General features: G+C 39.5%; 2 protein-coding genes and 1 long non-coding RNA gene across 4 annotated transcripts in view; 1 reads left to right on the top strand and 2 right to left on the bottom strand.

Annotated features, from left to right (window-relative positions):
* zgc:154075 (uncharacterized protein LOC556929 homolog) overlaps positions 1–6,239 on the bottom strand; it is a 21,077-nt gene extending 14,838 nt beyond the window's left edge. The window contains exons 1-3 of one of the 2 annotated variants that reach the window (XM_061903733.1): positions 1,809–1,965; positions 784–920; positions 528–721 (exon numbers count right to left, since the gene is read on the bottom strand). In XM_061903733.1, coding sequence (XP_061759717.1) covers positions 528–620 — 93 coding nt within the window. In that variant the 5' untranslated portion in view covers positions 621–721; positions 784–920; positions 1,809–1,965. Of the gene's footprint in view, positions 1–527; positions 722–783; positions 921–1,808 lie in introns of those variants that run through there. The other variant, XR_009807188.1, reaches the window with a different exon arrangement.
* Positions 6,240–6,356: 117 nt separating this feature from the next.
* On the bottom strand, positions 6,357–13,415 carry LOC133554697 (uncharacterized). The gene is made up of 2 exons (XM_061903728.1): positions 12,303–13,415; positions 6,357–12,202 (listed from the first exon to the last, which is right to left on the bottom strand). Exon 2 carries the CDS (start codon positions 11,419–11,421, stop codon positions 8,398–8,400), a length of 3,024 nt encoding a protein of 1,007 aa, XP_061759712.1. The 5' UTR covers positions 11,422–12,202; positions 12,303–13,415; the 3' UTR covers positions 6,357–8,397.
* A 10,611-nt stretch (positions 13,416–24,026) lies between these two features.
* Positions 24,027–24,760, top strand: LOC133553942 (uncharacterized). Its single transcript, XR_009807019.1, has 3 exons — positions 24,027–24,150; positions 24,371–24,490; positions 24,609–24,760. It is a non-coding gene; the product is annotated as an uncharacterized LOC133553942 (long non-coding RNA).
* Positions 24,761–25,990: the final 1,230 nt, after the last annotated feature.

The following is a 25,990-nucleotide window of genomic DNA, read 5'->3' on the forward strand; positions in this document are numbered from 1 at the left end:
CCCAAACAGACCGCCCGGGCAACGAAGGAGTTGCTCCATAAGAACATTTGAAAGTCCTGGAGTGGCCTTGCCAGTTTCCAGACATCTGTGGAGGGAGTTGAAAGTCTGTGTTGCTCTGCGACAGCCCCAAAACATCACTGCTCTCGAGAAGATCTGCATAGAGGAATGGGCCAAAATACCAGCTACTGTGTGTGCAAACCTGGTAAAGATCTATATTAATCATTTGACCTATGTTATTGCGAAAAAGGTTATATTACAAAGTATTGAGTTTATTTTTGTTATTGACCAAATACTTATTTTCCACCATAATTTACAAATAAATTCTTTAAAATTCCTACAATGTGAATTCCTGGATTTTTTCCCCCACATCCCGTCTCTCACAGTTGAAGTGTACCTATGATGAAAATTACAGACCTCTGTCATCATTTTAAGTGGGAGAACTTGCGCAATCGGTGGCTGACTAAATACTTTTTTGCCCCACTGTACGGCTGTCATAATATTAAAATGCAATATGTAAGAGGGCATACCTGCACACGGTCCGGGTGGATGATTGCATAGCGGGAGTAAATGCTCCCTCGGCAGCCTGCTCCGACTACGACGATGCGGACAGGTGGACTCATGTTGACACAACCTCTCACCGCCCAAAATGGACGTCCTAATGCCAAGGTAATGTGTTATATGCCTTTGGCCGATCACTCGTTTCCGCATCTGCTGTTCAGCCCTGTTGAACCAAAGGCCATTCAGGGTTGTTAAATACCCAAATCACAGATAAGCCACGCCTACCTTGTGCTGCGTCCACGGCTCCTTAGACATTTCACATACTGTTATCGGGAGGTAAGCATACATTTCTTAAGATCACAGGTTTTCTACAAAAGGTACAGGGTTGGTCCGTTTATATTACGTTCATTCTAGTTCCAATTCTGAAACACAAATCAAAAAACAAAATTAGGCCTATTTTTCGATCTTTATTATATATGGCAGATTTTTAAACAAACAAAAAAGGGTTGATGCTGTTTTCCTTTTTCCAGATAAACACAAAAATCCAATTTATGTTCATCCAAAATGCAAGGTTATCTGTGTGATGACAAATTGAACCGGAAGAATTTAAGCTTTTCGATCCGTGTACCTTCCGTTCATTCTATTTCCAATTCTTAAATGCAAATCCGAAAAATTAATTTGGACCATTTCTTACGATTTTCATTTCTGAAACAAGTTGGACAACTATTTAAAGACACTTAAAAAAAAAACGCCTGCTGAACAATGGTTTTCTGCGTACCTTCCGTCCATTCTATTTCCAATTTGAAACGCAAATCAAAAAATAAAAGTAGGTTCGATTTTCATAATATATGACAGATTTTATAAGAAAACAAACAAAATAGGGTTGATTTTCATTAAAATAAGGCCTTAAATTTGGATTATGTCCTGTTTTCAGATAAACACAAAAATAAAATAAAAAATGTTCATTCAACATGCAAAAATGCGTGTTTATCTGTATGGTGAAAAATTTAACCAGAAGCAGTAATTTAGCTTTTCCTTTGCGTTTAGCATGTTTTTAGCATACCGGTAACATATTTGTTCAGCAGGCGTCCTACTGTCGTTTAAAAAAAAAAAGTCTCATTAAATAGTTGTCCAACTTCTGTTTCGGAAATGAAAATAGAAAAAATGGCCCACATTTTTTTCAAATTACATTTAAGAATTGGAAATGCAATGAACGGAAGGTACACGGACCGTTTTTCTTCGCGTTTAGCATGTTTTGGCATCACCGTAACACCTTTGTTCAGCAATGTTAGACATCGATCGCAGCGAACCTCGACTTGCGTGATAGCATCAAGACAAGACGTAAGACATCGCGTAGCCTTCGGGAACATTTATTAATGGCAGACTGCAACAAGGGACAACTTGGACGCTCGTCCATGGCTGCGTCACACAGACATATTGGCGGCACTGTTATACGTCACTTCCTGGTCTTCTTCTTCTTTTATTTTTATGGCGGTTGGCAAGCAACCTTCTGGTGTGCATTACCGCCACCTACTGTAATGGAGTGTGGACCGAGGTGGATCCCTACTCTATATTCTTTTATTTAACCCAGTGTTTTTTAAATATGTGTATATTGTTTTGTATCCTATGTTTTCTGAATGCAATCCTAATATACTTCCCACTTCTAACCTAATATTTTCTTTTGCTAACTTATTTTCCAGTATTTCTCTTTCTCTATTGTATTTCCTACATTGTATTAAAACATGGTCAACATTCTCTATTTGATGGCAAAAATCACACAGCCCTGTAGTATGTTTTCCTATCAATTTTAGTGAACTATTTAGATATGTATGTCCTAACCTCATTCTAGTAATAATGTCTTCTTCTTTCCTATTTCTACCCCCTCCTCTCATTACACCTACTCTCCTCTGGACTTTGTAAAACTCTCTACCTTTTATTTCCTTATTCCAATTATCCTGCCACTTTTTATTGTGTTCTATCTTAATTATGCTCTTCACTTCTTCTTTACTGTGTTTAATCTCCATATTTACTTCTGTTTTAGTGGTTGCTTGTTTTGCGTATCTATCAGCTAACTCATTTCCCTCAACTCCTACATGAGCAGGAACCCAGAGAAATGTTACCACACCTCCCGCTTTATTTATCCTGCAGATTGCCTGAACTATTTCATAAACTATATCTTGTCTTGTGTCTGATGCTATGTTTTTTATGCTCGTCAATGCACTGCTGGAGTCCGAGCACACGACTGCTTTCCTTGCTTTGTTTTCCTCTATCCAGTTAACTGCCATATAAATTGCTACCAACTCCCCCGTAAAAACAGATAGTTTATCACTGATTCTTTTATTTAACACTATATTTCCTTGTGGGATAACTACAGCAGCTCCTACTTTACTATTTATAGTTTTTGATGCATCTGTGAATATCATGATGTTATCAAAAAACATTTCCTCAATCCAATGTTCTATCTGGTAACTATTTAGATGTCTATTCTTCAGTAATTGCATGTTTACCTTTGGGTTGTCATACATCCACGGTGGTATTGCAGGAATTGGTAGTGTGGGGCTAACTTTAATATTGTCAATTTGTGCTTTGATACATATATCTCCTATTATCCACCCAAAACTATTCATTTTTTTTCTTCTCTTTTTCTTGGCAGTTTATTAGCACTTGACGGGTTGGATGTCCTTGCTTGGATCCTTTTAAGTTTGCCCATTACACTGCTGAGAGTTGATCTCTCCTCATGTCCAAAGGTTTTTCGTTCATTTCTACTTGTAATGCTGCCACTGGAGTAGATTTAGTAGCTCCGCAACATGACCTTAACGCCTGCGACTGGATCCGGTCTATTTTCCCAAGTAGTGTTTTTGAAGCAGATTGATAAATAATGCATCCGTAGTCAATAACAGATCAAATTAAAGTGATATATATTGTTTTCAATGTCAACCTATCAGCCCCCCAATCTTTACCCCTCAAAGCCCTCATTATATTTAACACCTTTTTACTTTTCTCCACTATTTTGCTGATGTGGGTTGACCAGTTAATATTTTTATCAAACCATATTCCTAAATATTTAAATACTTGTACCTCTTCTATGTTTTCTCCATAGAGTTTTATTTGGAGCTTGTTTTGTACTTTCCTCTTCGTAAAATGTATGACTTTTGTCTTTCCAACAGAGAATCTTAAACCCCAAGCCATCCCCCAGTCTTGAACATTATTTACCGCTTTTTGAATCTTCTTTTCTATATGTTTTGTATTTCTACCTCTCTTCCACATCACTCCATCATCAGCAAACAATGCCACCTCCACTAACCCTTCCACTTCACTAAAAACTTCATTTATCATGATGGAAAATAGTACTGGACTTATTATACTCCCTTGTGGGGTCCCATTTTCCACTTCGTATTCTCTGCTATATTCATTCTCTATTTTTACTAATAATGTTTTACTTGTTAAAAAGTCTTTTATCCATCTGTACATTCTTCCTCTAATCCCAATCTTATTTAGTTTCATCAGCAACCCCTGTTTCCACAACATATCATACGCTTTTTCTATGTCAAAAAATACCGCAATTATACTTTCTTTATTTATTTGTCCCTTTCTAATTTCCTCTTCCAGCTGCACTGCTGGGTCATTTGTGCTTCTTGCTTTGCGAAAACCACTTTGGTAGTTTTTTATAATTTCTTTTGACTCTAAATAATATATTAATCTTTCATTAATCATTTTTTCCATTACTTTTCCCAAATTTGAGGTCAATGCTATCGGCCTATAATTTCCTGCCTCTTCCGGATCTTTCCCTGGCTTGCATATTGGAATTATTACAGCTGTTTTCCACTCATCTGGTAATTTTCCTTCTTCATATATCCTATTATATAATTTCAGGACCACTTCTTTGCCGATGCTACGTACATTTTTGATCATTTGATAACTCACCAGGTCTTTCCCTGGCGTCGTATTTTTAACTTTTTTTAAAATTCGAACCATTTCATCCAAAGAAAATGTCATATCCATAGTGTTGGTAAAACTATTATCGTTGTCTTCCTTCATTTCCTTAATATTTAAACTAATTGTTTCTTCTCTCTTTTGTTTTTCTACATTTCTCAAATTATCATTACTGTGCACTTTAACAAAGGTTTTTGCTAAAAGTTCTGCTTTTTCTTTATTTCCTACCACACTCCGCGTTCCATCTTTCATCACATGATTTTTATGTTCTTTTCTGACCCCTGACATTCTCTTGATCATTCCCCACACTTGGCTTAAAGGAGTAGTTCTATTTAGTGTTTCACAAAAAGTTCTCCAATGGTGTTTTCTTGTTTTTTAATAACATACCTTACTCTAGCTACTCTAACATACCTTACTCTTGGAAATTATGTGTTCTTCTCAGTATTCTAAATGCTCTATTCCGTTCTTGTATTGCATCTGTGCACTCTTGTGTCCACCACGGCACTATCTTCCTTCTTCTCCCTATACTATTCCTTGGTATGCTCTGTTCGGCTGCTTCTATTATGCACTTTGTAATATCTGTATTTAATTGTTCAATATCTTGATTTATATCTACTTCCTTTAAAGTTATGTCGGTAATTTCCCTAAATTTCCCCCAGTCACCATGATTATACTTCCATCTTCCTTCTATCCTAGAGCTTTCTGTCCTATGATTTATGTTTATGTGAATGAAGATTGGATAGTGATCACTTCCCATTGTGCTGTATTTATTTACTTCCCACTCCACCTTTCCTGCTAACCCTTGTGACACTAGTGTTAAATCTATTGCTGTTTCTTTACCCGTGACGACATCCAACCTTGTTCCCGACCAATCATTCGCACACACCAGTTCTTTTTCCTCCAAAAGTGCTTCCAATGTATCCCCATTCCAGTCATCCCTTTCACCCCACATTGTGCTATGTGCATTAAAGTCACCACACCAAATAATATTGCCAATCCAGTGCTCGATTATTGTTTCTAGTTGGTGAATTTCTAATTTCTTGCATGGATTATAGAAGTTTAGTACTTTGTATCTTTCTTTATTATTCCATACTTCTACTCCTACTATCTCTAGTTCTTGTTTTACTTTTAATATTGAATAATGCATATCTTCCTTAATAAATATGGCACATCCTCCTCCTTGCCCATCATTCCTATCTTTACGTATCTTTATATATCCTTTTATTATAAAGTTTAATTTCGGCTTCAGCCATGTTTCTTGAATTCATATTATATGTGGTTTATTTTTCATATTATTAATACATCCCTTTAATTCCTGTCCATTTGCTATCAAACTTCTGGCATTCCACTGAACAATTAACATGGCGTTGGATTGTGGTAACATGACTCGGTCTCGTCTACTCTCTGTAGCTCACCGTGCACCTGTTCCCAGGATAGTTCTTTTAAATTTAAAAACTTTGCTGCTGCTTTGACAATTATTTTGATTTTCTCAGTCTTGTTTCTAGCCTGTTCTGTACAGTTTATTACGTAAGCCAGGACTACAACTAGTTTGTCCATGGAAATTCCTGTATTTGCTGCCTCTTGTTTTTTATTTCTTGAACTATTTTCACTTCTGTCCTGTTCTGCACTTTCTTGATTTCTTATTTTAACTGCCTCTGCGTTTGTAATATTTCTTTCAACTCTGATTTGCTGTACTTCTGTTGCCTGTTTTCTTATGATGCAGCCCCCATACGCTGCTGTGTGATTCCCGCCACAATTACAACACTTGACCTGTTCATTTTCTCCACATTGTCCATATTCATGCTCTCCTCCACACCGTCCACATCTCATCTTAGCATGACACACACTAGCTATGTGCCCATAGCGTTGGCACTTGAAACAACGTACTGGGTGTAACTCCCTCCACATAGCACTGACACAATGGCTTTCTTGAACTGATTTATCGAAGGCTTTCTTTCCCTTCAATTCACCATGAAAACTGTTAATAAAATAAAGCACGTTACAAACGTAAAAATAACATGCACAGCATGTGGCTCAAACATTTACCGAAGTAAAATACAAACAGAAATGACAAATACCTCGTTGGCCTGCATGCTTCTTTTAGGAGGAAATTGTGATCTTCTGGCTCTTGTGACCCAAACGCTGAAAGTCCTTGTGACACTTTTTAGTCCTTGTAACCATCAGTCGCTCTCTTTATCTCTTCTCATTGCATCAAACAGATTTTCCTCATACCCGGAAGTAGCTTCCTTATATCCGTTCACAGACCAATTGAGACACTTCAAAACAAACACATGCCCACAAACCCAACAAAAAGGCATGAAATTAAATTTTTAACCATAGTAACTTAAATAAAGCCTTCTTATGAACTTTTATACATTTTTATTTAAATTCCCTTTTGTGAACTTAACTTATTCTGTTTTTAGAGAAATAAAACAAATTATAATTATTAGTCGCAACAGTTACACTCCCACCAAATCACACAAACCTTAATGTGGGATTTCTTTTAAACATTTTTAACTTCAAAATAAACTTCTTCTGTTCTTGTACATTTACAATGAAAGTGCACTCAAGCAAACACATGAAATTTAAACTCACTCTGCTTCAAGCAGAATAACCACCTTCTGTACAGGTCTGTCAAGAAACCCGGTTTTAGTTGTGAGCTTTCCCTTTTTATCAAATGTAGTTTCACTAACCATCAGTTTTAGTTTCCTCACCCTACCATCTGACCCTGGGTAGACATCGGTGATTCTGGCCATCTTCCATTCGTTGCGTGGTGCCAGGTCGTCTTTCAGAAGGACGATGTCATTGACCTTCAAGTTCCTTCTGTTCTTGTGCCACTTTTGCCTTGATTGTAGATTCAAAAGATATTCCCTTTTCCAACGGGTCCAAAACTCATCGGCCAAATACTGGACTCGACGCCACCTCTTCTTAAGGTACAGATCTTCTCTGTCGAATTCTCCAGGTGGGGGCAGTATAATTGTTGACATCATTGTGAGTATATGGTTTGGGGTTAAAGGTTCTGGTCCGGATGGGTCATTTAAGTGTTCAGCAGTAAGTGGTCTACTGTTAATGATGGCCATGACCTCATACAGGACTGTTCGTAGTAAGGTACTGTCGAGCCTTCGCGCCGACTGGTCGAGAACAGCCATAAGAACACTTCTTATTGTTCTAATTTGCCTCTCCCATATGCCGCCCATGTGACTAGCCGCTGGAGGGTTTAATAAGGAACTCGCATCCGAGAGCCTTCACTCTTTCTTGATCCATTCCTGTCATAAGTTCAGCAAACTCTCTTTGCACCAACAAAATTGGTGCCTTGGTCGCATCTTAGCTGACGAAAATTCCTCTTATGGCAATGAATGTTCTTAAAGCGTTGATAAATGCATCAGTTGTCATATCATCAACGACTTCAATGTGTATGGCTCTTGAGCATAGACACGTAAGTAAGAGACCATATCTTTTCATGTCCTTCCTTCCATCTTTAACATAGATCGGACCGAAGCAATCTATGCCGGTGTAAGTGAAAGGTGGAGTAGTCTCTGTCCTATCTTCAGGTAAGTCACCCATTCTCTGTTCTTCAGTACTCCTTCTGTACTTTCGACACTTGACACATTTGAAAATGTGTGACGAGACGGCACTGCTGCATCCTAGGACCCACCATCCATTGGCTCGCATTTCGTTCATCGTCATTCCACGTCCTTGATGATGCACCTTCTCGTGGAAGTGCTTAATAAGCAAGGCTGTGATATGGCTGCTCTTTGGGAGTATTGCCGGATGCATTACGTGTGGATGCAATGCGGCTTGACTCAAGCGGCCTCCCACTCTTAAGATGCCTTCTTTATCCAGGAATGGATTTAACTTGCACAGCTTACTGTCTTTAGTCTTGAAAACTGCTTTCTCAAGTTCCAAGCTCTTTATCTCATCTGAGAATACTTCTGCTTGAACTAGCTTGATGATAGTAAGTTCTGCTTATTTTCTTTCTTCCAGACTTGTACTTTCATTAGTTCTTTGTTTCACACCTTTGTGTTCTTTTCCACATCGTTTCAATCTGGCAATTGCTCTTACCACTCTTGACCAATCAGAGAATTTCTCCAGGCGATTCAGCAATGATCTATCTTCTTCTGCATTGGTGTTACACACGACAGCTTCAGGATCATCTTCCTTGATTTCTCCCACCGTGCACTCTCTTTTGGGTAGTTGTGTTTGCCAGAGAAACTTTGGTCCCGTGAGGTTGACATTAGGCTTCAAACCTGGTGTCACTTGTCTCACTACAATGCGATGGCTGTCTCTGATGACATCGCCGTAGTCTACGTAGGGATTCTGGTTACCAATAATACTCCATCCAAGGTCTGTACGCTGGGCGTAGGGCTGTTTTTCTTTGCCAGACACGACTTCCCTGGGAAGTAAGGCTTGTGAGCAATTGTACCCAATGAGCAAACCTACTCCGCAGTCTTGCGGAGGTGGTATCTCATCTTGGAGATGCTTTAGATGGGACCATGCTTTTGCGGTTTCACTTGTAGGTATATGAGTTCTGTTCGCCGGAATGAACTCACGTGTGTAGACTGGTGGTAAGGCAATCTTCTCACCTGAATAAAAGCCTCTTACTTGCAGGTTGGTTACTTTTTGGGAGCTTACTACAGTAATTCTTGAGGTCATAGTAGAAAGCTTTAGCTTGACTTGCTCTTTGTCCACTTCCAATGCATCTGCTACTTCACTCAGAACAAAAGTTGTATCGCTTTGAGAATCCAACAGAGCATACACAAGGACCTCTTGGGTTGGTTGAGTTGTGGATGAAAGCCAGACTGGGATTATTGCAGCCGTTTGTATGTTATCTTTTTGAAGTATTACTGTACATGAAGTAGCTTCTTTGGTTCTTTCTTTGTTTTGGGGTGCTTGAGGTAATATTTCATTAGGATTTTCTTGACTTGTACTTGGCTTGGCTTGCGGTGGCTTTTGCTCATCTTTGGTTCGCTCCTCATGCAGACAAGTTGGATGCTTCTTTTCGCATGTGTCGCAAACACTCCTATTGCTGCAGTTCTTTGAGCGGTGTCCAGACTGAAGACAACCAAAGCATAAACGTTCAGCTTGGATGAACTTGACTCTGTCCGTCACAGCTTTCTCCATTAACTTCCTGCATTTATGTAATGTATGATTGTTCCTTTCACAGAAAATGCATGTCATGAAATTATTTTCCTTGGAGGTTGTAGTCTTTTCATTGAAACTTGTTAGTGTCTTTTCATTAGAACTTGTGTTCAACGTCTTTGCTCCAAAGCTTTGCAGTCTTTGAGACCTTGGCTTGTCCGTATCACTTGATTTCAGTGACTGCACTGAAGTGATAGGGTTGCAGGCGACTTTAGCTTCCCATGTTAGAAATCTGACAAAATGACTGAAAGAGGGAAATTGTTTTTTCTCTTGTTCCATTTCCATAACCTTTCGATTCCAAGCTGCGATCAGCCAATCTGGTAACTTAGAAAGGATCTTCCTGTTTTCATTACAGTCATTCAGGATCTCCAATGCCTTGATGTTAACCATGGCAGCCTCACAACTGCGGAGAAAATCTGTGAACTCTCGGAGCTCCAGACTATCCTTAGAACCAATCTTAGGCCACGCTTGAAGCTTGTCTCTGTATGCTTTTGCAATTGTAAATGGGTTTCCGTATCGCTCCTCCAGAATCTCCCATGCAGCAGTATAGGCAGATTCAGTTCCGAGCAGGAAGTAACCATCAAGGGCTTTCTTGGCTTGACCACCTATGTATCTTCGTAGGTAGTATATCTTCTCATTCTCTTGTATGTTCTTCTGGTCTATCAAAATTTTAAAAGATAGTTTCCAGTCACTATATTTCAATGGATCCCCACTGAATGTTGCAGGTTCAGGAATTGGGATTCTGTTGACACTTAAAGCACCTGCTAGCATCTTAACGAGCTCTGCCGTACTGTCATTGGAGGTTTTCTTAACTTTTGATACGGAAGACCTATGTGTAGACAGATGACTTGAGGGTGCAGATACTTGGTCATCTTCTTTAAAATCATCTCCTAACTTGTCACTCCGCTCTTCTTTGACACTCCTTTGATCATATATCAGCATTCTCGCATTTGCTGCATTAAGACTTTTCACTGTCTCCAATTTCTTTATCTTTCTCCGTTTTTCCTCTAGAGTTCTTTGTAGAGCTATATGTTCTTCTTCTAATTGAGCTTTTATTTCAGCTTCCTCTTCTTCTCTCTGTATTCTTCGCCTCACTTCATCTTCTTCTTGCTGTAAGCGACGCTTTCGGGCTGCTGCTTCTTGTTCAGCTATCTTCTTTCTAGCTTTTTCTTCAAGAATATTTAATTCCAATTGTTCTCTTTCTTGCTCTTGTAGCACTTTTAGAACAGCTTGGCTTGCAGCAGCTTCAGCGGCAGCTTCTTGGCGACCCACAGAAGATTTGGTGCTTTCTGTGTAGCCTTTCAAAATAGACATGACAGAGCTTTTACAAGTTGAGTTAAATATAGAACCAGCTTCTGCCCATTCTGGCTCCTCTTCTGGAATATTTCTATCCAGACGGCTTGTAGCTACAGAGAGAATGAAAGTGGATGTCTTTGTACATGTGTCAACTTTTCGTCGCGTTTCCTGTTCTGGAGTTGAAACTTGGCGTAGCTCTTCATAAGCACTCATGACATCTGTAGAAAGACGTTTGATTTCACCAATAATGGAATTAACCAATGACTCATCCAAAAGTTCTTTTGATGATAATGGCATCTTAGCAGCTTTAACTTGAGCTCTCCATCTTCCATAACTGGCGTTGAACTTGAACTGAAGTGTGTTGATTTTCATCATTAGCATTCCTTTACCCTTTTCTGTTAGAGTTCTTAGTCTTGTACCTCTCCTCAGCTCTTGATTTTCCTCTTGCTGCTTTTCCTCTTCAGCACCATTCTCATAAGGCTGTACAGGTGTCAGGAGGACATCTTCCCTGTCCCTGTCCCTTACCTGTTCTGTAGGCTCACCTGACTTTGACATTTTTTTTTAATCAGTTAAATTAAACACACTTAATTTTTTTTAAATTGTCCAATATGTATCAACAGAAAATATTAGCAATAGAATACATTTTAAATCACCCTTAGATGAACTTGTCCAATGCAAATATCAATAATTGTAGATACCTTAAATGTAAATACCTTAGAGCTTAAACAAATACACATCTTAAATTAAATCTTTGAATATCACTTTGCAAAACACAAAAAATATGCAGTTTATATCACTTCAAAACTCAAATATATGCATTCAAAGGCAATTGGAAAATATTAAAGAAAATAGAAAAGCTTCAATATTAAATTAAATGGCCAATAGCCTACTTTCATTTATTTAGCAAAACGCCCTTTTAAATGTCTCTTGCATGACAAGGTTCTTTTAACTTAAATTAAATGATCAGATAAGTCCAGACGTTTACCACACACTCCACAGTATCTCCATACGTTTCAGTCTCTTTTTAGTCACTCTTTTAGTGTCCAGTGTTCCTTATTGGCTTCTTAACAGCCTACTGAAAACGCTGTGATTACCTGTGTCTTCCTTTTGAGTCTGTGCGCGCGCGAGGGGGGGGGCCTCTTCTGCTCAGTGCTGATGACGTCACAGCTGCGCTGCGCTGCCCGGGTTCTTTAATGTTGCCGACAGTCTCAGCGTTGTCCACCGGTCGTTGAACAGTGCGAGTTTTCACTGTAACTCCCTCCACATAGCACTGACACAATGGCTTTCTTGAACTGATTTATTGAAGGCTTTCTTTCCCTTCAATTCACCATGAAAACTGTTAATAAAATAAAGCACGTTACAAACGTAAAAATAACATGCACAGCATGTGGCTCAAACATTTACCGAAGTAAAATACAAACAGAAATGACAAATACCTCGTTGGCCTGCATGCTTCTTTTAGGAGGAAATTGTGATCTTCTGGCTCTTGTGACCCAAACGCTGAAAGTCCTTGTGACACTTTTTAGTCCTTGTAACCATCAGTCGCTCTCTTTATCCCTTCTCATTGCATCAAACAGATTTTCCTCATACCCGGAAGTAGCTTCCTTATATCCGTTCACAGACCAATCGAGACACTTCAAAACAAACACATGCCCACAAACCCAACAAAAAGGCATGAAATTAAATTTTTAACCATAGTAACTTAAATAAAGCCTTCTTATGAACTTTTATACATTTTGATTTAAATTCCCTTTTGTGAACTTAACTTATTCTGTTTTTAGAGAAATAAAACAAATTATAATTATTAGTCGCAACAGTTACACTGGGGGTGGCAGTAAGCTCTAACATAGAAGCTTAGATACCCAATCATGATTGCACTAGTACGGATTCGCTCTCAGTCTTTTCACCGTTCCTAAATGCCATCATTCTTTTCATCATAGTGACAGTTCCTCCTTTTATTTCTTTTTTCAGATCATCTAAATTTTCTCCTCTTGGGATTCCTGTCACATCTCCTCTTGCCCCCTTTCGTTCTCCCACTTCGATTTTTTCCTTTATTATTTTGTTGCACAGTTTTTGCAATCGCATTGCTTTGTTCTTTTGCTCTCCATTTTTGCATTCAATCAACAGCCGTCCGTCCCTGAGCACCTTCGCTATCTCCACCTCTCCAATGTCCTTCTTTAATCCCTTAACCAGTGTCATCAAACTAATGTCATTCATATCTTGGTTTGATTTAAATATATAAATTATCTTATATTCATCCACCATAACCCTTTTCCTCTTATCAACCTCTTCATCGTCTTCATGCACTCTTTTAGCACTCGACTTTCCTTCACTCCCTCCTCTCCCCTTCTTTCCTCTCTCCCCTCTAGTCCTATCCATTTCCATACTATCCTCATACATCCCGTCACTATCCCCTTCCATCTCGATCCAGTCACTAAACAGCTTATGCTCAACCGCCAAAACAGATTTAGACACTCTCGCCGCCGCCAAATTCAATCCAAATGTTTGTTAGTTCCGCGTGTCTCCTTCCGGAAGCTTCTCGCACCTCCCTTCTCACTTCCTGGTGCACAGCACTCCAAAATAAAAGCGTACATTATAACAAGTAAAGGCGCAATCACGTTATCATGTTCAACAATATCGTTTTAAAAAAAAAAGTGTCATTAAATAATTGTCCACATTTTGTTTCAGAAATGAAAACAGAAAAAAATGGTCCGAAATATGTTTTTTGATTTGCATTTGTTGTAAGCACAATAACAATGGCGTGCCATTCGCAAAATGCGCAACCGCATTTTGCAAATTTAATGTCAAATCACATCAAATCAAATGAAATGTTTATTGGATTCATCACTATACAGTGTACATCCACGACTAAACTACTGACTAAACTACTACCACGTGTGGATTCAGGCCGGGTGGCCTATTTCAAGTTCCAGGTAACCCTACATTATTATACTTTATAAATAGTAAACCAAGTTGTGGTAGTAGTTTAGTCAGTAGTTCTGTCGTGGATGTACACTGTATAGTGATGAATCCAATAAACATTTCATTTGATTTGATTTGACATTAAATTTGCATATTGCGCGCCATTGGTATTGTGCTTACAACACATTTAAGACTTAGAAATACAATGAACAGAAAGAACACAGACCCTAAACGCAAAGGAAAAGCTAAAATACTGCTTCCGGTTCAATTTGTCATTGCACAGATAACCACGCATTTTTGTATTTTTAATGAATTTCGATTTTTGTGTTTAACTGTAAATAAAAAAATCCATAAAAGGAAAACAGCACAAAATCCAAATTCATGGCAACATTTTTATGATTAATTGATTGATTAATTGAATTGATTGATCGAAACTTTTTTTTTGTAGATTGCACAGTACAGTACATACCGTATTTCCTTGAATTGCCGCAGGGCATATAGTATGCGCCTGCCTTGAATTACTGCCGGGTCAAACTCGCTTCCCAAAATAATTAGCGCATGCTTAGTATTACCGCCTAGTCAAACTCGTGACGTCACGAGTGACACTTCCCCTGTCATCATTTTCAAAATGGAGGAGGCTGATTTTAATACCGGTAATTTGAAGTCGCATAAAGGGAAGAAGATTTCGAGCTATTCAGTAGGATTTAAGGTCCAAGCTTACATCACACTCAAATTTTTACTGCATACCTTTGGTAAGTGCCGGAGTGAGAAGAGGTTTTAAAATAATTAGTGCATGCTTACTTTTACCGCATGCCTTTGGTAAGCGCAGGAGTGAGAAGGGGTTTTAAATTAATTAGCGCCCCGGCGGCAATTCAAGGAAATACGGTATTCTGTACATCCATCCATCCATCTTCTTCGGGTCGCGGGGGCAGCAGACTAAGCAGGGAAGCTAGACTTCCCTCTCCCCAGCCACTTCGTCCAGCTCTTCCCGGGGGATCCCGAGGTGTTCCCAGGTAACACCAAAATAAGTTTTTCAACTTGTTTAAGTCGGGGTCAACGTTAATCAATTCATGAACATCATCAACATTTTTTGTGTATTTTAAAATCTGCCATATATAATAAAAATTTTGATTTGCATTTCAGAATTGGAAATAGAATGAGCGGAAGGTACACAGATCCACTTTAGTTTGTAACTTAAATGTTTTGTTTAACTGAACAATTGTACACACAAACAATATATATTCACAATGTAAAAACAAATAAAGGCACTTTTAGTACATTCCAATATTTTCAAATATGCACGAGGTCATCGGCCTTATTCAACCAAAACATGTAAAACTAATTCAAGTAAAAGACAATACAAATAGATACAAATATACAAAATACAAACAATTGGGCTTATCCAACTCAACGTCAAGTAGGCCAATAAAGGCATTATATTAGTTTTTTTTTTCTAATTTTAACAATTTTCCAAGATTCGATTAATAATTTGAAATAATTGCCTCAATGTGAACAATTGGGTTTTACTTTCAGAAATTGATTGAATAATTGAAACTTTTATTAGTAGATTGCACAGTTCAGTACAAATTCCGTACAATTGACCACTAAATGGTAACACCCAAATAAGTTTTTCAACTTGTTTAAGTCGGGGTCCACGTTAATCAATTCATGGTACAAATATATACTATCAGCATAATACAGTCATCACACAGGTTAATCATCATAGTATATACATTGAATTATTTACAATCCGGGGGGTGGGATGAGGAGCTTTGGTTGATATCAGTACTTCAGTCATCAACAATTGCATCAACAGAGAAATGGACATTGAAACAGTGTAGTTCTTACTTAGTAGAATATGTACAGCCAGCAGAGAACATAGTGAGTTCAGATAGCATAAGAACAAGTACAGTATATACATTAGAAGTACATTTGATTATTTACATTAGGTTATTTACAATCCGGGGAGATGGGATGTAAATGGAGGAGGGTATTAATAAAGGGTTGAAGTTGCCTGGAGGTGTTGTTTTACAGCGGTTTTGAAGGACGATAGAGATGTACTTGCTTTTACACCTGTTGGGACTGCATTCCACATTGATGTGGCATAGAAAGAGAATGAGTTAAGACCTTTGTTGGATCAGAATCTGGGTTAACGTGGTTTGTGGAGCTCCCCCTGGTGTTGTGGTTATGGCTGCCGTTAAGGAAGTAGTTTGACATGTACTTCGGTATCAGGGAAGTGTAGCAGATTTTATAGACTAGGCTCAGTGCAAGTTGTTTTACTCTGTCCTCCACCCTGAGCCAGCCCACTTTGGAGAAGTGGGTTGGAGTGAGGTGTGATCTGGGGTGGAGGTCTAAAAGTAACCGGACTAGCTTGTTCTGGGATGTTTGGAGTCTAGATTAGAGGGTTTTAGAGGTGCTGGGGTACCAGGAGGTGCAAGCGTAATCGAAAAAGGGTTGAAAGAGAGTTCCCGCTAGAATATTCAAGGTGCTTTTGTTGACCAGAGAGGAGATTCTGTAGTGGAATCTCGTTCTTTGGTTGACCTTTTTGATTACCTTGGTTGCCATTTTATCACAGGAAAGATGGATGGACGGATGCATGGATGGATAGATAGATAGATAGATAGATAGATAGATAGATAGATAGATAGATAGATAGATAGATAGATAGATAGATAGTACTTTATTGATTCCTTCAGGAGAGTTCACTCAGGAAAATTAAAATTCCAGCAGCAGTGTACAGAATTGAGATTGAATTTAAACAGTGAAAAGTAAATAATGGGTGTATAAATGGAAACAAAATAGAAAAATATTAGGCAAATTGGGCCACTCATTTTCTGCCAGGTAAAGGAAGTGCGGGCCCTTATTCCAGCGGTGCTCTTGGATAATTTCCTGCAGGGTGAGTCCGCGAGTGCTATCGTCTGCTGGATTGTTCAGAGAATCAACATAACGCCACTGAGTGGGGTTTGTTTGGTTTTGGATTTCGGTGATGCGAGTCCCCACAAAGACTTTGAAGCGACAGGATTCTGATTTAATCCAGTGTAGCATGGTCGTTGAATCTGACCATAGTGTGATGCGATCTGAAGGGACACCGAGCTCTGTCTCTATCACTTTGGCCACCTGTGCTCATTTAAGTGCGGCACTTAGCTCTAGTCGCAGGATGGATAGTTGTTTCTTTGGCGAAACTCGTGATCTGGTGAACATGAAAGACACATGGGTATGCTGATTGTCATCTACTGACTGCATAAAGGCGTCACAGAAGATGTGAATATGTCAGGTTACAGTGGAAGTGTTCACAGTCAAAGGTACATCAGAACGGGTCACCTTGAATTGTTGTAAAGTGGGAATCTCACGTACCCAGTTCGACCACTTGTCAAGGAGATCTGCAGGCTGGATCTTGTCGTCGCAGCCGAGGTTGGACGTCCACATTTCTTGGATGAGCACCTTACACCGAATGGTAAATGGTACAATGAATCCTAGGGGGTCATAAAGCTTGGCCAGCACACTGTAGACATTTCGAAGAGTGGCAGCTGATGGTTCTGTTGTTTGACGCTTGAAACTCAGCGTGTCATTCAAACAATCCCAGCATAGTCCAAGAGTGGGTTCGTTGAGGTTAACGATAACCACAGCTCACTAGTTGCTGATCGTGCATCAGGTGGTAGATGGGCCACAACTACTGGCATGTTGCGAGCCCACTGTCGGATCTCAAAAGCTGCCTTGCTAAGAAGTTCACGCAGAGTGTTTATTAGAGATTTGGCTTCTTCAACCTTAATCAGACTGTGGAGGCATTTGTCCACATAGAAGGAGTGCTCAACCACTTGCTTTAGCAGAGAGTCTGGTGTCTCATAGTCCCTGACGTGCTGCTGTAAGGCGTACACTGCACAACAGGGGCTGCAGGTTTTTCCGAAAGGTAGGACCTGCCATTCAAAGATCCGTGCTTTAGATTCCCTTTCCATGTTCCGCCACAGGAATTGAAGGAGTGGTTTATCATGGTCAAGTAAGCGGATCAGATGAAACATCGACTTGATATCCCTGCTTATGGCTATGGCATCACATCGGAACTGCAAGAGGACCCCAATCATAGTAGGGCCCAACGTTGGCCCAGGAAGGAGATGATCATTCAAAGACTGGCCATTGTAGGAGAAAGAACAGTTTAAGACCACTCTGTCTTTCCCATTGTGGTGCACCATATGATGTGGTACGTACCACGATTCAGTACTCTTTGCTGCCTCCTCTGAAGGAATCGCAGCAACGTATCTTTTTGGATAAGTTTGTCCATCTCTCTACAATAAGAGGTTGCAAGGTGAGGGTCTTTGGCCAATCTGCGTTCAGTGCTGCGCAAGTTTGGCATTACAGCATCTGAGGGTGCACATAGCATAGTGCTTGACTGGCGACGTAACAGGGGTGTCGTGTAGCGCTGGATACCATCAACAGGTACACGCTTGGAGTCAGTCTGGAAAAGAGAGAGAGCTTGTTGGTCCTGCTTGGAACGAGATGCAATCTTTTTGCTGACGTAAGGGAGAATATCGATCTGCCAGAGTCGTTCCACATTCTTGAGAAGTTCTGTATATGGGAATTCAGTGGTAACATGCAGACAGGAAGGCTGATGGGAAGATACAAATGTCACAGACGGACCTTGAAGGGACCAGCCTAGGTTGGTACAGACTGTTATGGGGCCGCTTGATGGGCCTGCTCGCACCGGCTCTGTAGGAGCAAGAAGCTGAGACATATCAGAACCTATGAGGAGTAGCGGTTGCGCTCGATGGATAGGCAGCAAAGGAAGGTCCTTGAGGTGCTCGTAGTGTTTTTTGGAGGGCTGGTACTGGATATGTGTGCTGAGATAGGCTCAGATTCTCAGCTGTGAAGGCATTTTTAATCCAGTACTTCTTGCTTGGATTAAAGATGGGGGAGATGTGAAGGTTGACTGATGAACCATTGAGCACTTTCCCTTCTTGTTGAACAGTTCTCAGGTGAAGAGTTTCAGGATACTTAGCAAGTTGTAGCTGTTCTACTGCATAGGGGAGGATGAGTGTTCTCTCAGAACCATCATGGAGCACAGCAAATGTCTGTAGGGTGCGGTCTCAATTGTGTAAGAGCACTTTAACAACTTTCAGCAAAACTCTTTGAGGGCTTTGAGACTGTTCCAGGTAGACTGTGGGGGTTTGGTTACTCATCATCAGGACTTGTTGAGTTGACTCTTGGATCGTGTCATGCAGTACAGTGAGGTGCGTCTCTTTGCATAATTTACAAGGGCGTTTAAGCGTACATGCTGCAGATTTGTGGCCACGACTGCACTTCCCTGTTACCTTGTTGGATCCACTTATTGATTTCACTGGTATTCAGTTTCTTGAAGTCGAGACATGAGTTGAGTTAATGTTCCTTACTGTTGCAAAATGAACAATAAGGACTAGGTTTTAAGGGTTGTGACTTTGTCACGTTAGTGCTCTGGCAGCCACTAGTCTCACCAGAACATAGGAGAACTGACGCAGTCCTTTGTTTGGGCCATGGACTATTATGCTCCTTCTTGGCAGGAGGAGGCCCCGAGTTGTAGAGGTGAGTGACTCGGCTGGCCAGGCGCTTTACTTGAGCCTTAACTTGGAGCCAGGATGCCAGGTCGGGCTGGGTGTAAGTTTGGTTGGAACCTGGCTGTAGGATGCCTCGACAAAGACAGTATTCCACAAATCTGTCTCGGTGAGTGGGAGGCATTTTACTTATGAGGCGGTCAACGTGAGAACCACATTTGAGCTCGCATCCAAGGGGTCACTCTAAAGTCCGCAGCATACCAACTAAGGTCTGAATTGAGAGAGCGAAGGTTTTCGAAAGCTTCTGCATCCCCCACTTTGATGGCTGGTGAGTTAAGGATAGATCCTAATTCACTCTGTACTAGTTGTCTTGGATGGCCATATTTGTCTTGTAGAGCCCCTAGCGCAGCCGTGTACGGTTTTGGGTCATACATGAATGACTTGGCTAACTCCTGAGCGTTAGGGAGTTTGAGCTGATTTAGCAGAACTTAATATTTATATTGCTCGCTCAGGTGAGGATGACTATTCATCAAGTTTTCTAGCGCCATCTTAAGTAGAGCGAAGTCACTTTCATGGCCACTCTCAAACCTTGGAAGTACTGGTTTGGAATGCCATAGGATGTAGCAATCAGCGTCTCGATGCCCGGGTAGGACCAGGGTAGTGCTGCCAGGGCTAGAGTAGCATATGGTAAGGTGTAGTGAAGATACTGTCCAGCTAGAGGAGGTGCACCAGTTGGAACTGGTGGTTCCGGTACAGAAGTTTGCATGGTTTGTGGCACTGCTGCTGCATGTGTCATTGTTGTAACTAAATGTGGGAAAGACTGGCATATGTTGACTTGTGGAAGACACAGATGCAGGCAAGGTGACAGAGGCAGGAGCAATAGTGGGGGCTACTAAAGTCGGGACACAAGTTTGTGCATCTTGGACGGGAATGGGAATCGTTAATGGCTGTGTCATTGGGATAGCAGTAGAAGGTTTCAAATGAGCCGTTGATAGGAGCTGAAGCATGTCGGCAGAGTGTGGAGCTGACGTTGTTGACATTGCATCATCTTCAGACTCCGACAGGAAAGACTTGACAATATGGGCAATGTGTAAGTCTTTTTCCAGTTTCTTTAAGCGTCTGCGCCGTTCCATTTCCTTTGCCATACTCTCCTTGGCAAGGTGAGCATCATCTTGTAGTCTTTGTCCTTCTTTAGCTTGTTCATCCAATCCCTTCGCCTCCAAGTCAGCTTTCCTGTCTTCCTCTATTTCTTGCTGTAGGTCGGCAAGTTCCAAACATTTAATTCGTTCCTCTAGGGCAGCGGTTTGAACATCAGGAATATTTTGGAGCAGTTGAATCCGCTCCGCATCCATAATCAAAACCTTACCTCCGCGGCGGGTGCGCTTGGGACCCGCACATACATCCGCCACGGACCAGCAACGGACTCATAAAAACCCTGGCTCATCTGGCCCGGGTCCATTTTGGACCTGTTTATCTTATTTTCAAAATCCCTTCTGTTCTTGCTGTAGGATAAAATAGGAAAGTTTCCTATTTCATCATAGTGATTTATCATTAGGCCCTACTACAGCAATATATGGCTAAGCTTATAAGCTTAGGCAATGCATATTTATAAATATTATTTGCCTTATCAATCAATCAATCAATCAATCAATGTATTTTATTTCGGCAATCTTCACATAAAACAAAGAACAACAACAAGAAAAGAAAAAACAAACAAAAAAAAACACTCATTTGTGCAATGATTGAGCCGAAAGGGTGTAGGTTGAAGCAACGCTTATATAAACCTACCCCATCACAACAAGAGCAAGGTTCAAAATATATAAAATCTAAAACATGCTTCACTTATATTACTTTTTTTTTTTTTTTTTAAACAATATATAAGCAACATGTATGTAGCACACGTCTCATATACACAGTTTAACATTTAAATCAAACATATACATTTGTACACTTATATATATATATACACACACACATATATATATATATATATATATATATATATATATATATATATATATATATATATATATATATATTATATATACACAATTCATTAAAATTCCATATAAAGTGGTAATATATACATTTTAATATAACCTATATGTATAATTATGAAATCATAAATTGTATTTATATACATATTATATATTATTGTCTTTCTAAAACAATGTTTGCTCTTCTTTCTTATATTTACTAATGATAAATGATTTAAAAAGCTTTTCAAACTGGTTTATGTTGGTGCTGTGTTTTATTTCATCCTTTAAACAGTTCCATATTTTAACCCCTGCTATTGTTATACTCATTCGTTTCTGCGTTGTTCTACAATATTGGATCTTAAAAAGTAGTTCTCCTCTTAAATTATAATTCCCTTCTCTTTGTAAAAATCTTCTCTGTAACCCTGTTGGAAGTAAATGTTTACTTGCTTTATAAATCATTTGGGCAGTCTTGAGTTGGATGAGATCTGGTAGTTTTAAATCAAATGTTTTTATAAATAATCCATTAGTGTGTTCTCGGGGTCCTGTGTTGTGTATCAGTCTGATGGCCCTTTTTTGCATTATGAATAGTGGTTGGATGTTCGTCCCGTATGTATTTCCCCAAACTTCTAGACAGTAACTCAAATATGGTAAAACAAGTGTACAATAAAGAGTGTGTAATGTTTTTTGATTAAGAATGTGCCTTGTTTTACCCAGGACAGCAATACTTCTGGCCAACTTCCCTTTGATGTATGTAATGTGTGACTTCCAGCAGATCCTGTGGTCCAAGATCACACCCAAAAATTTGATTTTGTTTACTCTTTCTATACTAACATTGTCTATATACAATTTTACATCTATATCATTTCTCTTATTTCCAAATAACATAAAGTTAGTTTTATTTAGGTTTAATGATAATTTATTAGCATCAAACCATTTTTTTAGTTTATACATCTCCATGGTGACGGTCCTCAGGAGCTGCTGCAAGTCCACATCAGAACAGAGTACATTGGTGTCATCCGCAAATAACACATATTTAAGGTTTTCAGTTACCTGACAAATATCATTTATATACATGATGAACATTTTGGGCCCTAAGACTGACCCCTGTGGTACCCCACATTTAATATTTAACCAACATGATTTTTTTTGTGATATCTGTACAAACTGCTTTCTATCAGATAAATAACTTTTTATCCATTCCAGAACAATACCCCTAAAACCATATTTTTCCATTTTTCTAATAAGAATACTATGGTCTACTGTATCAAAAGCCTTCTTAAGATCTAAGAATACTCCTATTGTATATTTATTTTTATCAATACTATCAGTTATTTCTTCAATTAAATCTGTTAATGCTTGTGCTGTTGATCGATTATTCCTGAAACCATACTGCCTATCTGTTAATAATTCATTTTTTTCTACAAAGCCATCAAATCTATTTATAAATATTTTTTCTAATATTTTGGAGAACTGTGGTAGTATTGAGATTGGTCTGTAGTTTGTGAATACGTGTCCGTCTCCCGCTTTGTGAATAGGAACAACTTTTGCAATTTTCATTAGTTGAGGAAATACTCCCATTTCAAATGAAAGGTTAAATAGATACGCTAATGGAGCACTAATTCCATCTATCACATACTTTAAAGTTTGCATGTGTATATCATCCACATCTTTGCTTGTTTTGTTCTTATATTTTTAAACTAACAATATTGTCAATAGGCAGAAACAGAAAATGGTCAATTCACTCTATAAAGTAAATATATAATATATAAATATATATATAAATGTAAATATAGTAAATATGAATATTTAATCAATTAGGCTACAATTTAAAAGAAATGCTGCTCCATGCACAGCTAACATATCAGAAAGTGGTTAACTGGTGAATGACAAGAAATTCAATAAAAGGTTTTTTATTGATACATATTTCTATTCCTCTGTCTGTTGAGGTGGAGGCGGAACCACCGCCAGGTTGAACCACCTGAATGCGTGTTTGGTGACCTCAGCGCCTGTGGCTGACCTTGTCACCACATTTTTTGTTACAGCACCTGTAATCAAACAATATTACAAGACAGATATGTTTATGGTATGTAGCATCCAAAGCCAAGTATGCTTACACAATACAAAATATGAGATAGGTATTAACGAGATTACATTTGAAAAAGAAACATGATTTAAAGTTACAGGAGGTGGTTAAAATAAGAGGTGCGTAAACTGAATTTGTGATCAGGGTATAGGTGTGCAAGACATCCAAAATGTTCAAACAATATCGTTATTTGGTTCCTTGATCAGAGTACTGTATGTGGATAAATCTGTGTGTTTTTTTCATGTTTGTTTGGCTCTGTTGGATGATGGCATAAATAAATATCCGTAACCCAACTTTGGGAAGTTGATATTGTTTTCTTATTATATTTGTACTATCATTCTATGTTTGTATTCGTGTAGGCCTATTAACAAGACCTCACATCATATAAATAGCCGAGAGCGGACCTGAACTCACGTCACTGAACTTATAACCAATAGGAACCATTTCGCTGTGAAGGGGCGTTGGAGAGACCGCGCTGTCTCACACTACAAAGGAACCATAGACAAGGAACGCCTTCTGAAAACCTCCTCCCGCAATGTTGTGGGTCACGTGATATGGTGGCGACACTGTTGTCGGCTTAGAAGTCGGACACAATTTTTCAACTCCGAACGTATCACGTTAGGTAGCCAGCTGCAGCGCACGAGGCAACGTGAACAAATCCAATTAACTACTCAATTAGGGGCGGAGAGAATCGCAGCCATTGTCAACACCGTTTACAGTGCCATCGAAAAAAGGAATCAAAAGGAGGGAGTCTCACCGCAAAGTGCATGTTGTCAGAAAGGTAGGATTTTTGTTGATTGATTGATTGATACTTTTATTAGTAGATTGCACAGTACAGTACATATTCCGTACAATTGACCACTAAATGGTGACACCCGAATAAGTTTTTCAACTTGTTTAAGTCGGGGTCCACGTTAATCAATTCATGTTGTTATCATTATTCAGATAGTTAACAGGAATCTTTTCACTACCTCATGTGATTTTGTATTACTTTATTTCAGTTTTTTTACGGTAATTGACGGTGTTGAACATGCGAAGAAACGCAATAAAGGAAGTCGACAAACATCAGTTGAAGCGTTACGTTAATCTGACCAAGAGAATAAGTTTGGGAGCAGCTACAGGTATGATGGTTGCTACGATTTTTAAGGCTGGCCCCACTATTGACTTTGAACATATGTAATATTACTTTGAATTATATACCTACTGAAAAGCAAGGTCTTTCTTGCCATCCTGCTATAGGCCTTTTTGTTATTGACACCCTTCCAATTAATTTGATGTGAAACGTCATTTGTGAAGATCCTGCCCAGGATGTTCCAGGTCACCCGCTTCACATCCTGGCCTCCAATGGTGGCCAAAGAAGAAATCTAAAAGGCATGGACATCTCTTTAAACAAACAGGTAAACATTTTTAAGCTTAAGGTGCATTTAAAATGTTTTTATTCCTTTTGAAAGCGTCCAGAAATGAAAAAAAAAACAGAACCTGTTCTCTTGGCTAATGGACCTATGCTATCTTTACACACGATGTCAAACCAGGCAGATTGTGGCTCTCTGACCTAATCTTACCACTGGGAAAAGGCGGCTCAGGACAGGCCTGGTTGTCAGGGATGATTCAATAGAATATTTGCATAATCATGGACAATCAATAAACCTAATGGCACCATTCATATTAAGTAAGAAACCTTACCACTCTTTGTCGAGCTGGGACATTTGATGGTTCATTCAAAAATGCGTCAAATGCCTCCACTGCCTCCAACTGTTCCAGCGGAAACTGGATATTAGACGGCATTTCCACTTATGGCCCCGGGGTAATGGTCAACCTGCTGTTCAAGAAGTTATACACACTTGCTAACGATGGTAGATCGTACCACCAGATGGTCAGAAGCGGTTCCTCTTTCCTCCACTGCCTCTATAAACGTTGCCCGTGCGTTTCTGTCAGCCTGGGTTGCGCGTTTTGGCACGCCGTCTGATATCACCTCGGACAGGGGATCCCAGTTTGTGTTGGAGCTTTGGTCAGCGTTGGCGCAGTCCTTAAGTGTGCAGGTGCACCATACTACAGCCTACCATCCCCAAGCTAACGGCTTATGTGAACGTTTTCACCAGTCGCTTAAGGTGGCTCTGCGTGCGGCGCTTGTGGATAGCAATTGGGTTGACCGTTTGCCTTGGAATATGCTCGGGTTGCGCTCGGGTTTATATGTCTTCTTGGACACACTTTAAAAGCCTACTGAAATTAGATTTTCTTATTTAAACGGCATTTCGGACCGAGAAAATGACAATTTCCCCATTAATTTGAGCGAGGATGAAAGATTCGTGAATTAAGATATTGATAGTGTAGGAATAGAAAAAAAAAAAGTGACGGCTACGGGCGACGGCAGTGTGAGCGTTTCAGATGTAATTAGACACATTTACTAGGATAATTCTGGATGATCCCTTATCTGCTTATTGTTTAATAGTGTTTTAGTGAGATTTTAAAGATTGTAAATGATTGTAAAGACATACTTTGAGGTCGGATGGCTGCGGTGAACACAAAGTATCTCAGAGAGAAGCCGAGGAGCCAAGCTCACAGCTGCCACTGCTGCAGGACGACGATTAATCCAATGATTTCTCCGGTAAGATATATATCAA

The sequence above is a fragment of the Nerophis ophidion genome, linkage group LG06, assembly GCF_033978795.1.
Source record: "Nerophis ophidion isolate RoL-2023_Sa linkage group LG06, RoL_Noph_v1.0, whole genome shotgun sequence".
NCBI classification, from domain to species: domain Eukaryota; kingdom Metazoa; phylum Chordata; class Actinopteri; order Syngnathiformes; family Syngnathidae; genus Nerophis; species Nerophis ophidion.

What these genes read in the sequence shown, in the direction of transcription:
- LOC133554697 (XM_061903728.1), bottom strand. Translation starts at nt 11,421, where the DNA reads ATGTCAAAGTCAGGTGAGCCTACAGAACAGGTAAGGGACAGGGACAGG.